This window comes from Sinocyclocheilus rhinocerous, unplaced genomic scaffold, assembly GCF_001515625.1.
Source record: "Sinocyclocheilus rhinocerous isolate Xijiao unplaced genomic scaffold, SAMN03320098_v1.1 scaffold419, whole genome shotgun sequence".
NCBI classification, from domain to species: Eukaryota; Metazoa; Chordata; class Actinopteri; order Cypriniformes; family Cyprinidae; genus Sinocyclocheilus; species Sinocyclocheilus rhinocerous.
The window spans coordinates 307893-323110 of record NW_015653519.1 but is presented as its reverse complement, the minus strand read 5'-3'; the positions used below and the strand labels follow the sequence as shown (position 1 = coordinate 323110).

At 35.8% G+C, this 15218-nt stretch overlaps 2 protein-coding genes across 3 annotated transcripts in view; one reads left to right on the top strand and one right to left on the bottom strand.

Annotated features, from left to right (window-relative positions):
- The window catches only part of LOC107716468 (U6 snRNA-associated Sm-like protein LSm5), a 5414-nt gene extending 2656 nt beyond the window's left edge, over window positions 1-2758 (bottom strand). The window contains exons 1-2 of the mRNA XM_016522929.1: window positions 2691-2758; window positions 593-688 (exon numbers count right to left, since the gene is read on the bottom strand). Coding sequence (XP_016378415.1) covers window positions 593-688; window positions 2691-2736 — 142 coding nt within the window. The 5' untranslated portion in view covers window positions 2737-2758. The remainder of the gene's footprint in view (window positions 1-592; window positions 689-2690) is intronic.
- Window positions 2759-5067: 2309 nt separating this feature from the next.
- LOC107716466 (ribonuclease 3-like) overlaps window positions 5068-15218 on the top strand; it is a 32338-nt gene continuing 22187 nt past the window's right edge. The window contains exons 1-7 of one of the 2 annotated variants that reach the window (XM_016522926.1): window positions 5068-5231; window positions 5774-5808; window positions 6164-6900; window positions 8448-8754; window positions 8936-9077; window positions 9739-9899; window positions 10840-10920. In XM_016522926.1, the coding sequence (XP_016378412.1) occupies window positions 6164-6900; window positions 8448-8754; window positions 8936-9077; window positions 9739-9899; window positions 10840-10920 (1428 nt within the window). In that variant the 5' untranslated portion in view covers window positions 5068-5231; window positions 5774-5808. The remainder of the gene's footprint in view (window positions 5232-5773; window positions 5809-6163; window positions 6901-8447; window positions 8755-8935; window positions 9078-9738; window positions 9900-10839; window positions 10921-15218) is intronic. The other variant, XM_016522925.1, reaches the window with a different exon arrangement.

Here is a 15218-nt window from a genome sequence, read left to right as displayed (position 1 = left end):
TCTGTGCAGACAAAGACAGAACAGTTAGCGTGTTTTGCTCAAACTTTTGCCATGGGATTAGAGCTGGTACACCGTTGTCGCTTGTGAAATCAAAATGACGGCACCGTGGGTGGAAATTTACAGATTATGGGGCGGTAATATTATAATGAGAACCCTTTGCAACGTCACTAGGGGAGCGAAATCAGACACGCTAGTTTTCTCAGACGCTTGCAGAAAAAGGCTTTCCAAAACAAAGTTACTGGGTTAATCTTTTTCACATTTCCTTGGTTGGTAGATGTACCGGGGGCCTGATCATAGCACTTAAAACCTGGAAAAGTCAGATTTTCATGATATGTCAACTTTAATTTAATGCACAGTCTCTTTCTTTACATCAGGTGAAATAAAACTGTAACTATAATGGTATTATAACAAAGAGTCTCTTACATTCATAGGACAAATAAATGATTGTAAAGTGTTACTATGTCCAGGAGTGAATGTGTAACAGTGGCATCGGCTCTGTACTTGTATTTTGTAAAATAAAACTGAATCTAATCCCAAAGCATTAACCATCACAAATATGTGCAAGTTTTTTTTCCAGCACATAAAAGGATACTGACAAAGTCATCAAATCCGAGCAGAGTTCCCACAATCTCTTTATCGTTCTTCATGACGATGTGAATCCGTGAACCAATGCATTTATCCACCAGCTCTGAAAGACATCACAGAAGCCATGACAAACACATTCAAAAACAACTGAAGCTGTTCATGTCTGCAGTATACAAGGTCTGGACAGTGTGAAATCTGCTAGCCTAAATGTTCCAAAGCAGATTACAGTATACATCAAAAGACACATGCAGTATCCCACAATACAACGTGCTTGACACTCCAAAAAAAGTGTGACGAATGAAGCAGAAGTGACAAAAAATTTTGAAAATCAAGTTTTACATATTTCAAGATAGATCACTTTGTTATAACTTAAAGGGGTCATATGATGCGATTTAAATTTTTCCTTTCTCTTTGGAGTGTTACAAGCTCTTGGTGCATAAAGAAGATCTGTAAAGTTGCAAAGACTAAAGTCTCAAATCCAAAGAGATATTCTTTATAAAAGTTAAGAGAGCACACCTCGCTTTTTTCAGACCGATGAGCTTTGTAAAAATGTACGCGTTTCAGAAAGGCGGGGCATAGAGGAGAAACAATAATGTACAGTATGTGGAAAATAATGTGTTTTTTTAACCTTAAACCGCATAAACACATTTCATTACACCAAATACACAAAATAATGTTCTTTTTAGCAGCATCATATGACCCCTTTAAGGCGCTTGCCAGTAGTGTCAAATGAATATTAAGGTTTAGATATACTTCAAACTTTAAATCAAAGAACAAACAGATGTGACAATTTCAAACTAAATCTGGCCAAAATGAAGTTCTATTGAAGTATGTTTCGGTGGTTTGAAAAAGCTTGCCAGAGTGAACTTTCCAGGAAAATGTTTAACACCTTAAGTCTGTAATTGGTCCATGATGATTACATGGCAGTTGGGTCTGATTTGAGGCTCTACCTTCTTTGAAGTAAAATATCTTCAATTTCATTTTTTATAATTATTCTGTCGAGGTCAAACATAAGTGAAAACATGAATAAACTGGAGAGTTGCTTTCAATTAAAGTTGTACTTATAATTGACATAATGATTCCTTTATTCGGAATTCCTGAATGCCATTCATCAGGTATTGCAAAGTTCTTTTTTACCCCCTGACTGAAGAACAAAACAGAACTTACATGAGTATGTCACGTTTTATCTTTGTTGTAGAGACAAAACTCACATCACGCGCAACTCACTCTAGTGTACGTGGCTTGTAACACTCCAAAGAGAAAGGAAAACTTGAAATCGCATCATATGACCCCTTTAAGTATACTTTGGACTTTTAGGGTTCCAGTTGGGACAGATCCTGTGTCGGATATTTATGTCCCCCGGACTTCAGTATGAAACATAAAACGTAAGTAGACTAAAACAACACAAAATAATTATGAGCAATAAACTTTTAGAATAAGTACTTCTAAATAAAAAATTATGAAAATTATTAATTTCTTTCACTTCGGTAAGAATATTTTAAGGTTAAGTGGTTCACTTTATCTATAAGCTGTTCCCGTCTTCACATCTTTACAATGACTGAAATACAGCATGTAAAATTAAAATAACTTGCAAAATAATTCATTAACATTCATAGAATTTAATTCGACACGCCCCTTGCAACATCCAAACCCAGCAATTCCATCATCTAGAATTCTGGGGTTTCCACTTTTAAAACGACTTGGTCTTGACACTTGGTCATTCGTGTGTTTGCAACTCGTAATTACGACATTATAGGCTAACTGAAGATTAAATAAATTAGTGAACTAATGAAGGGAAGGGGATGACAACAGAATTGAATAGGGGTATGGAGTGAATTCAATATAGATGCTCACTTTGTAGCAGAATTCGCCCATACTGACTGCAGGGACGGATTTCCATTTATATCTTGAATCACTTATTTAAAAATGATTAGACCTATTACATTTAATATACACGTGTGTCCAGTAATATAAATAAATTAATAAAACGTACTGAGATTTGAATGCGACTCAGTGGGAACTGGGATCTCTATGCCCCCATTACAACAACTACAAATGTTTAATTAGTAAAATAAATAATCCATTAAAACCTAAGTCGCACATACCGAGAGGTAAAAGCTGCGAGGGATTCGTTGCCGCGATCGCCGCCATTTTGATAACAGACCTTAGTAATCGGCCACTGAAAAAAATACAGACATGAGAAATCGATATTGGTAGCCATCGATGACTATGATATAAACACAAGTGCAGCTGCTCTTCCGTAAAGTTCAGATAGACAGCCATGAGCAAACCTTTTATTGTAAAAAAAATAAATATTTGTATCCATTAAGCTACGTTAAGTTCTTTGACAATAATACATTCAATTTGTACTTATTTTACTACTATAATAACTATTTAAGTGATTTTAAATAGTTTAAATAGTTTTGATAGTTAATAATAGTTAATTTTGATAGTTAATAGTTTAAATAGTTTTGTCTCTACAACAACAATCAGAAAAGGAAAAAAGCACCAGGCCCAGATTGTGTTACACCAGTCTGTCTGAAATCCGTAAACATACCTGGCAATAAAGCTCATTCTGAATCTGATTCTGATTCTTATAACATTTACAAATTTAACCCTAACCCTAACCCTAACATTTACAAACCTGTCCGATTATATGTATTCTTTGCATGCATTGTTACCCATTTTGTAAGTATTTGTCATATTGTTTCTTTGTCTTGTGTTGTCACCTGTATAAGCTTTTATGGTTCAGCTGCCAAACTTGTATTCTCACATTTTTGCTTTACGATTCATTAGGCACTACTCCTTACAAATTAGACATTGTGGACAAACGCATCTGCTAAATGAATAGATGCAGGTCTAATGTAATCTGTGACTCATTTATTAACTGTAATGTTCAAGGTGTATTCAAGATTAGTGCCTAGGTTTTTTCTCCATTGAAATGCCCTTTGGTCTCCCACCAAGAGCAAGAGAATGCGTCATCTCTTGACTGGAGATGCTGTTAATTTTTGTAAAGATGGTCAATATCAAGATATCTGTTCTTTATTGTAATACAGAAATACTGATGCCATCTAGTTTTCCTCAGCATGAACTTTCCAATGATATGGTATTGAAAATACTTTAGACACTAAAAATATTGGAAACAGGCTATTGTAGATATTGTACTGATGTGTGTTACAAATAAAACTTTATCTTTATAAAAAAATTATTATTTAAATCTGGAGAGTTTTAGGTTTATTAAGCTCTTAAAATAAAAACAAGTTATGTCATAAAAAGACGAGGAAACATTTAGAGGAAACTCATCAAATGTGAGTAAATGAGTGTAATTGATCCTGTGTTTCTTGCAGATGGTCTTATGTTGTTGATTCTCTTTCAAACATTTTAACCTCCTGAGACCCTGCATCCTCATATGAGGACATTATATTTTGGTGTATTTCTCTGAGACTATACATGCCACAGTTTGAAGTCTGGATGTCCTGTACAGAGCACATTCCGGGCTTTTCAGAGATACTAAATGTTTTTTTCATTACATGTTGCCCCAAAAACACATTAATATGCAAATTAGATTTAGTTTATAGATACATTATATATAATGAGAAAACCTGTTTATGGCCATTTTACACACAATTTGCATAAAGAAAAATGGTATATCAAATCATTCTGTTATAGCATAGTTGAGAATTATCTTTATACAAAGTTTGGTAAAAAAAAATCCTGAAAACTAAAAATGTATTGGTGATTTAAAAACAAAAAAAATTGTTTTTGCCTATGCATGTTCATTCATGTCTTTTATTTATTTATTTGTATATCAAATCATTCTGTTATAGCATAGTTGAGAATTATCTTTATACAAAGTTTGGTAAAAAAAAATCCTGAAAACTAAAAATGTATTGGTGATTTAAAAACAAAAAAAAATTGTTTTTGCCTATGCATGTTCATTCATGTCTTTTATTTATTTATTTATTTATTTTAAATGAGTCCCGATGTCCTCTTCCAAGGACGTAGCATAACTTATGAATGAAATATCTTTTTTTTTTTTTTTTTAATGCTCTAAACAATGTAATGACATGAAAAAATACTATTTTTTTCCTAAAATGTTTTGCCGGGTCTTAAGAGGTTAAGTCCTGAGAACATGATCATCATTGTTTCATGTCAGCTCTAGGTGTAGTATCCTTAAAGGAATAAAAAGAGAGAGAAAGCATAGGCTATTATGGATAGAGGACTCATATTTAAGCTGGAAGCAATGGTTTGAAGTTAAAAATGTCTTAATAATGAATTTTATTACAAATAAAGTTTAATGAGTTTGATGTACACATAGAAAGATTGTTGACAAAGATTTACTAGAATCAAGTAAGTGTTGAACTTTTGCATGGCCTCTCCACACTCCAGCTCAGTTGGTGGCAGTGATGCACCGACAGAACAAGAAGTCTATTTCAGCGAGGTATCATTTCTCGCGTTCTCATTGGGTACATGTCATGCAGCTTCATTCTGATTGGCTGCAGTGCAGCACACACCGCGTCGTGAACGAGCTAATGCGCTGCATCATAAACTGAGCATTTTTTTTTATCGCAGTAAACATAAAACACAATAAACAGCATCACTGGTTTATTTCTTTAGCTTCCAAGCGTTAGCAAAGCCTTCTAAAGGTAAGTCGTATTCTTCAGGAATAAAATGTTTGACTTCATAATTAAAGTCTTGTTCTGTTTGATGCTGAAACGTTGTATATCAATTTTAGAGTGTTTTTTAGTGTTAAAACGCCATGTGAAAATACAAGATGCATTTGAGAGGGATGAAAAACTGATCATTCAAATCAAGTTTTGAGACGACTAAAAGATTTGACTCGGCCAAAGACCTGTATAACGAAGCAGGCTTGCTAGGCCAGTGGTTTAGATTTTTGTATGCCATGTCAAAATTTTCACTGACGTTACACCACAAAATGACCATGTCTTAAGTAAATCGCGGCTTCCAAGACATTAGAAACGCCGTTGTCTTTTGGCCTCATAATTACAAACTGCAACTATGAACTAAAGAAATGTTATTACTACTGTCTACATATATTTAGAAACCGCTACTATGTCTAAAGAAATGTTATTATGTTTCGCTGTACTCGTAAAGGAATAAAATAACATGCCTTCTATGGAACCCTATAGAAGATCTTTCTCAAAATATCTTTCTTTATGTTCCACAGGGGAAAAATCATACAGTATATAACGACATATAAGGGTGAGTAAATAATGACAGAATATTATATATATATATATATATATATATATGAAAATTTCAAATGGCACTTAGAGGCAATATATATATTTATAACACAGCTAAACTTGTTCTAAGCTAACTTATATAATGAGTATAATGTAACTAATAGTAAAATGACTGAGAATTTATTGAAAGCCAGTAAACAGACAACAATAAAATAAATATTAGAATTCAGATGTGTTTCTTTAGTTCTGACTGTGTGTTGAAAGTGTTTCAGTCACATTGGTGCCTTTATATGATCCAAGTTGTACAACATCTTTATAAGAAGATCTCTGACTCTATCCACGTCTTTCTCACATCCATGTCTTCTTTACAGATGTCTTTCAACGCTGGCCATGGATGCCCGAGGGGAAGACCAGCCGCTCCGGTCCCAATGTATCGTCCTGCTCCTCCACGGTATCACTACGACCCTTCGGCTGCTCCAGGTCCTATCTATAACCCTCAAGGTGGCAGTAACTACATGCCACCTCATCCTGACTTCATGCCATTCCATTTCCCTGCACCCTCACAGGGCTCTAATGCTCTGCCCCAATGCCCCGTACGCCCACCAGTCTTCCCAGAGCCGCCCCCTTTTCCTCCACCTGCTCCTCACAACTTGGACAGCTCCGCTCCAGTTCCGGTTCAGAGCTCTTACCCTTACATGATGCCCACCGTCACCCCTCCACCTCTTCCACCTGTGCCACCCTCAGTGCCACCTTCCATGTCCTACCCGCCATCATATCCCATGAGCTACCCTCCACAGCTACAGCTCCCTCCTCCACCGAGCTTCAACCCAGCTTACGTGCAGCCCGGAGGTTCCTTCAAACCTGAACGCTCCCGCCCGCCCCTGCAATACAAGTCGGACACCTGTTCCCGCTCCCCGGAAAGACTTCGTCACTATGATGACCACCGGCACAGGGGCCACAGCTATGGAGGATATGGAGGCCGGCATAACCGAGAGTTTGGAGGAGACAAACGGGACAGAGGGTGCAGTTCAGAGCGCAGGCGGTCAGACAGCCCACGGTATAAAGCGGACTATGACAGAGGGCGTGTACCGTCAAGACACCGCAGCAGGTAACACACTTTACTGCTCATATTCCTCTTTTTCTATTATCAAAAAATTATAAGACCTCTTTTGGGACCAGGTTATCATAAGCCATCTTAACATTTTCAAAGTGGCATCTGACACAGCATTTATACCTCAAAAACGCTGCAGCGAAGTGTCACAAATGTTGTTTTATCTTTCCTAAAAACTCTAAATAACATTAGCACTTGTTCACACTGCTGCACTTGAGCACTCTAAATGTAAATCATTTGAATACAAACTAATATTAATGTTAAAATTACTACAGTTTTGACCAAAATGCTACTTATAATGATGTAATTCACTTTTAACCCCTAATATTTTTTTTCATTGTGCGAGTGGTGACATTAAATGTGTTGCTCTGGGACAGTTGTCACTCACAGATCCAGTTTTTAAGAGAAGATTTACCATGCAACACAACAAATTTATCTGTCCTGATGAAACTATAAATTATACACACGGGGCCGTTGAATTCTTGAATCTGATTGGATGAAGGACGTTCTAAGGCATCGTGACCTTATCACCACCTCGGGTGTGCATTATTTTTCTAATAATTCAACGGCCCATCGTCAATTATTCCTTACATAATAAATTAACACGATAGCAAAATTTCAGTAATCTGTACCAATACCATTACGTTTTCATGATTTACTGTACCAATTTCGATAACATATCAAAAGCTTTTGGATTTTTAAAAAAATTTAACTATTTGAAAAAACTGATATTAAATTACTTAGTTATTAATGTTAACAATAATAATACGTTAAAAAGCATATAGCATTTAAATGCTGTTCAATTAAGTAGAATTTGCAAAGAAAGGATCATAATAGAGTAGTAATGTTTCATTATTAGTAATAAAATGAAAAACAAAAAAAACATGTTGCATATAGTATTACAAGTGGTATGTGTGTTGCACTTAAACGGCAAGATTTAATGCACAGATCTCTTCTGACAGCAGTTGACTGTAGCAATCATAATTGTAATCATAATGACTTCAGATTCAATCCCACATTTAAATATGATTGACTCTCCCAAAACTTGTTCATTTGGCAGAAAGAAAAATAAAGTATCAAAGTATTCAGATCACAGTATGAATAGGTTGTATACAGACAGCTAGCAAAGAGCTTTCCCTTTATAATCACTGAATCTTATATGACTTCAAAGGATAGTTAACCCAAAAATTAAAAGTCTGTCATCATTTACTCACCCTCATATTGTTCCAAACTTGTATGAGTTTCTTTCTTTTGTTGAGTTCAAAAGAAGATATTTTGAAGAATGTTGGTAACCACTGACATCCATATAGCACGGCACATTATAAAAAGAAATGAGTCCTTATTATGACCCCGTTCAGTAATTACCCCCAAGACTGACTATTACAAGTGACCAAGCAACAACATTTTACTGCATTTATGTGTGATTTCATTGAAGTTGTTTAAACCTCTCCAAACACACAGGACTTTTATAGACTTTTATAGCGTTCAGTAAGTTTTTTGCTGGGTTGCCTGATACAGCGTAAAATATTGCCTCCATCCCCCAGAGAACGCTATCGGCATAGAGATGAGCCAGGTTCACCCACCTCAGACAGACACAGGAAGCACATTCGCAATCGTTCAGGCAGTCGAGAGAGAAAACGCCGACGTGTGGATGAGGAGAAAGAGAGGAGAACAGACAGCGCCTCAAGCAGTCGAGAGAGATCGGTGAACTACAGCAGGACTAGAGATGTAGAGGAGACGTCCACTGACCGACATGAGGAGGAGAAAGGAGAGGAGGAGTTACTCAAACCTGCCTGGATCCGCTGTACACATGCTGAGAACTACTACTCCAATGATCCTATGGACCAAGTGGTAACTACAGTAATCAACACAAACTGCAGACAAGCAGAATGTCCTGACATTTTTACAAATTTACCACAAAATCATACTCTCCTTTTAAAATATAGTTTTGTACTAAATATTTTGAAGGTGTCATGACCAACCATATCATATAATCGTTTCTCCCCTTCCGTGTGTTTTTATTCATCTTTAGGGTGATTCTACAGTCGTGGGAACCAGTAAGTTGAGAAATCTGTATGAGCGCTTTGAGGAAGAGCTTGGTTGGAGGCAGGAGCGAGCCAAATCCTGTAGACCTACATGGGATCCACCCAAGACCAAACTGGACCAGGATCAAGGTATTGTGTATTTTACTATTTCAAATATGTAGTGTATTATATAATATTATATAAAAGTTGCAACATAATGAACACATTACAACATGCAGTGATGTCATTAAACTGTATATGTATCTTATCTCTTTGCAATGACAAAATTGCTTGTGCTTTTCGATAGTACAGAATATGGCTCAAAAGTGTGAAAAGTCCATTTTTAAATGTAACTATTTAATGCCAAATATTTGTTACCTGTCTGTGGGCCAGACAGTTTAGAGGACGAGAACAAACTTGCTCATGTTAGTTCTGTGTAGAAATGAAAATGAAATAAATCATTCTTTGTTTACAATGATGAATAAATAAATAAATAAAAAATCAATACATTTTTAAGGCAGTCCGCAACGTCTTGCAATTACATACTCTAGATGCATGTATGCTGTTTCTCTAATGGTATTTTAGTGTTTTGTGGAGCTGGGCAATATTGTAGAAGTGAAGGGGTAAAGACATGACAAGGTGGTTTATTTAATTAGCAGTTTTGTGTTTACGTTCAGAGTGTGGAAAGTTGATGTTCCTTTGATTTTGTTTTCATTTCAGAGCATAAGAATAAGCAAATACACAAATAGTGTTAGCTATGTCACTCAGCCCTAACCCTAAAAGAAAGATGAATTTGTTGTGTGTTGTGCAGATGAGAGCTCCAGCGAATCAGAATGTGATTCTGATGGAGGCGGTAGCAGCTGCTCCAGCAGCTCTGACTCTGAGGTGTTTGATGTCATTGCTGAGATCAAGAGAAAGAAAGCTCATCCTGACCGCCTCCATGAGGAGCTGTGGTACAATGACCCTGGACAGGTGCGCTTCACCATTTTGCTGAGAAATTATGGTTGTTTTGCTCAAAAAGCCATATTAAGCTAGCGATACATAAAAATCCATAGATGCTCATTTAAAATTTGTAATAACTAAACAAATTATATTATTATAAGACTGTTGTACCTGCATTTCTTGCATTGCTGTGGCACAGACAAATAATGGGGACAATAATGTTAAAATGCCTGTGGTAATAAAGGGATAGATCACTCAAAAATTGTAATTGTCATCATATACTCATCCTCATGTCATTCGAAACTCATAAGACTTTGATTAGTCTTCAGAACTCAAATTTAGAGATTGTTTTTAGAGGTTTCTGTCCCTTGAGTGAAAGCTCAGGAAACCAAAACTTAAATATCCAAGTGGGTTATAAAACCATTGTAAAACAAATCCAAATGAATTGCCTTCTATGGAACACTTCACTTCACTGAGTGGTTTGATTAAGTCTTGTGACAAGATACAATTGCTTTCTTTGATGAAAAGGTTTAATTTAGACTTTTACTTGCATCTGTTCATCATGTAATGTGATTTTTATCTTTTTATAAGACTTGGATTTAAGTTTTATGTTTGGAATGTGAAGGTAAGTAAGTGATGACAGATTTTTCTTGTTTTTTCATATATTTTTTTTTTTAGGTGAACTATCACGTAAACCAAATGTGTTATTCATGTAGCTAGCTATAAACGTCAACAGTTTATTTAACTTTTAACTGACTTGTTCGGCAACGTTCTCTTCCAGCAGTAGTACTTATCTATGTCACATCCAGTAATGTTTTTTCAGAACTGATTCAAAGTGGGAAAAAGAGTTCCTAAAATTAACCATTAGTTCTGAAATTATGACATTTTGCTTAAGTGTTAACTGTTTGATTTATGTGTGTATTTTGTCACTTAAAATAAAGTTACAGTTATTCTTGTGTTTAAAACTCAGATGAACGATGGACCGTTATGCAAGTGCAGTGCCAAAGCCAGGCGAACTGGAATCCGACACAGTATTTATCCTGGTGAACAGGTATGCGTGCATTCATTCAATCACTTCATCTGTTTTAGATCCATATTTAGGGCCCAAGCCACTAAGGCGCAGGGCCCTATTGATCCCCTAGGGCTCTACGGCGCCCCCTGGAACACAATCAGAAAACTTGATGTATATCTCACACATACTTGCACATATTCATATGAAACTCGGTACACATATAGATCTCATTGAGATGAACAACTTTTGTTATACTTGTCATAGGTTTTTTACCCGATTGCCACCAAACTCTTGTGAACATGATCTCAAGACATTGGGGATGCTAAATTGCGAAGGGATTGTTTGCGATGAAGTTATGATGAGAAATGAAAAACAGGAAGTGTCTAATAACTTCCACATACATTGTCTGATTTTGATTAAAGGGATAGTTCACCCAAAAATTAAAATTTGATGTTTATCTGCTTACCCCCAGGGCATCCAAGATGTAGGTGACTTTGTTTCTTCAGTAGAACACATATGATAATTTTTAACTTTAACCGTTGCAGTCTATCAGTCGTATAATGCATGGCAATGGTAACAAAATCTATGAGAGTAAACCAGAGTAACCCTGCGGCTCGTGATGACACATTGATGTCCTAAGACACGAAAAGATCGGTTTGTGCCAGAAACCGAACAGTATTTCTATCATTTTTTACCTCTAATACACCACTATGTCCAACTGTCTTTGGGCGCGCGTACGGCATCCGGTGCGTGAGGTGTGTACGCACTCTTGTGTAGTTTCCCGTCCTCATTTCTTACTTAAAGTAACAGTAAAAAAAGATAGCAGTAATTTTCTTATATCTTTAAAGTGCAGCTTCCAAACACTTCAAAACATTTTACATACAGAGAACAAGTCATTCTGAGGAAACATGCTTAGTTTCATAAATTTACAAAGCTCTATGGAACTATCAAACTATCAGACATCTGATCTCACTCTACCTCTGTGTACGTGTGTGTGTGTGTGTGTGTTGAGTGTGGGGGTGGGTGAGAGAGAGAGAGAGACTTTTTTTAAACAAAAAAAGTCTCTTTAATCACCAGAAAAAAAATTAATCGGTCATTTTTTTTTTCATTACAGCTTAAGTAATCTCTTAGGCCTTATCCTTTTCTGTCAGTTTTAGAGACAAAAAAGTCCTAGAACCAGTTAATTTGTAGGGCACTGGCAATATAATTTTATATAATTAAGTTAATAATTATGTTAATTACAACATAAAAAGATCTAAAGATACAAACGCATGGACTTATAAATGTTTGTGCTGCAAATAATAATTAAATTGACACTCATTTGATACTGACCTATGACATCCTGTGACATGTCATTCATCTGAATTTTCTTATATCTTTAAAGTGCATTATCCAAACTCTTCAAAACTTTTTACATATGGAGAACACATAATTCGTAGGAAACATGCTTAGTTTCAAATATTTAAAATGCTCAAGGGAGTGACAGAAAATAAAAAACAGTCAAGCAATTCAGCTCACAGATGAAGACTAAGCTGTAATGCAGGCAAAAATATTTCACAAATGCTTATAGATCAATAAAATCGTTAAAAAATGCTTATAAATAATTAAAGTTTTGGTAACACTTTACAATAATGTCTCATTTGTTAACATTAGTAAATGCATAAACTGACAAGAACTATCAATGAACAATATATTTTTTACAGCATTTATAAATGGTTGTTGATGTTAGTTAATCAAAATGTTCATGTTAATTCACATTGCATTTAATTATGTTTTAGTTTTGAACTTAATATTAACTAACATTAATAAATGTTATATAATTATTGCTCATGTTAATTTATATAGTTAATGTTAATAACTAAAACCTTATTGTAAAGTGTTACCAAAGTTTTATATATTGATTAACTAACATTAATAAATGTTATATAATTATTGCTCATGTTAACTTATATAGTTAATGTTAATAACTAAAACCTTATTGTAAAGTGTTACCAAAGTTTTATATATTGTGTGTGTGTGTGTGTTTCACAGTCTTGATGGTTTGGATGAACCCTTTCATTGCTTTATCCCTTAAAACCAGACTGCCAGAGGGTTACTGTAAATGCATGTGACCGCTGTGCACCGTTCTCCTGATGCCACCAGGGTGGCGTTTGCGCTGATGGCTTGGGCCCGCCATCGCTGCTTGCAGCTATATTTAGATTTGTATTTGCTTATACACTGTTATATGCAAACATTTGATTTTATATATTGTGTGTGTGTGTGTGTTTCACAGTCTTGATGGTTTGGATGAACCCTTTCATTGCTTTATCCCTTAAAACCAGACTGCCAGAGGGTTACTGTAAATGCATGTGACCGCTGTGCACCGTTCTCCTGATGCCACCAGGGTGGCGTTTGCGCTGATGGCTTGGGCCCGCCATCGCTGCTTGCAGCTATATTTAGATTTGTATTTGCTTATACATTTGCTTATACACTGTTATATGCAAACATTTGAAATTTAAAAGTGTCTGGAATTTGGAATTAATGAGACAACTAGTGGAAAAATATTTATTCTGTACAATATAACAAGCACAAAAAGAAGGAGAGAAGCTTTGGAAGCCTGTGTTGAGTTTGAAAAATCAGGAATTTCCTGGGATGATACAGTTTATTAAACCCTTAATAAGTATCAAAATTTTTGCATGAATGGGCTAAATGATTGCAAGTCTCTGATGGGCCTATATAGCGAGGTGTTGATAGTAAATATTCGCACATGTGGTGCTCCAGTTGAACTCAAACTCTACATTGACAAGTGTTATGTGAGCCAAGTGCTGCATTAGGGGACATTCACACAGGACACAAGATTTGGAGCAATGGAAGTAAATCTGGGAATCTCAGTATGCATTTTTTCAAAGATTAACTCAATTTAACTGGTCAACAATCACTGAAAAGAATGCACCAAGATGTCTGTCATTAGGGGTCTGTGTAGGATGTTTTTTTTTTCTGGATTTTAGTTCCCCAAAATTCAAAGTTCTCCAACCCTTCTCTGCCCTGAGCCATCTTGTATCTAATCACCAAGAAGACATCTAGAGTTTCTTTGCATCAACAAAGGACCAGGACCAATCTGACACAACATAACATTTGCTGTTCTTTAGATGGGAGATGGGAGGAGCAGGGACTCTGAAGTGGGTTTGTCTGACTGGACTGGTGATGAAAGGAGTCTAGATTACAGTATGTTTCAACTGCGGGTAATTGAGCCGTTAAGGAGTGGATAGCGTAGTCCAGTAGCACAGGTGCCAAAGAAAGATAGTAGACTGTGGGTTTGAGTCAGGGGTGTCAAATTCAGTTCCTGGAGGGCCACTGTCTTGCAAAGTTTAGCTTCAACTCTAAATAAACAAACCTGAACCAGCTAATCAAGGTCTTTATGATTACTAGAAACTTCCAGGCAGGGGTTTTAGTCTCGTTGGAACTACACACTGCAGGACAGTGGCAGTCCACTGTTTGACACATCTAAGTGAACTTCTCTAAGCTTAACTTTAGGGGTGGACGATATTACCAAAGTCTTCATGAGATGAGGAATTTTATATCCTCGATGCAGCATTTTCAAATTACAGGTAAAAGATACCTTAAGATACGCTTCACAGATCCATTTGAGACCAGCACATTTTTAGGGCCAGAGTTGAACCAATGTGCCTGGGACTAGCACCTGACCCACATCAGAAAACTGTTAAAAGTGGACACTGTTCTCTTTTTGTTCTCCCACTTAGACCAAAAAGAGAGTGAGGTTAATAGTAGGGCTGAACGATTTTGGAAAATAATCAAATTGCGATTTTTTATTTATTTTTTTTACCAATATTGCGATTGCGATTTAATATGCAATTATTTTTTTTAAAGCTCTTTATGTTCTGTATTATTCAACAAAGACACGCTATAAATCATTGTATAGTATGACCAACACAATATTATATAGTTTAAACATAAATGTTCTTTTCTGTAGGCCAGGCCTATATGTTACGATGAAATTAGGTGATGCATGAATTGATATGAATGACATTTTTATTTAACAACTACAATCACAGTATATTGACTGATTTGTTGAACTTCCAACCTTGTAAGCATGTAATAATTATGACAACATAAAGCACTGACAAATAAGCCTGATGTAAACATGAATATGAAAGTCAGTAACAAATCACAAACTAAAGTAGATTGCAGAAATATAAAAACAAATCTGTTGCATTACCACACTACTTTAGGTAATTCACAGTCACTGTAATAAACATATGTAAACATGTGCACTGCACTTTTTAAACACTGTCTGTTAACTTTAGACCAGTGGTTCTCAAACTTTTTTGGTCGCGCCC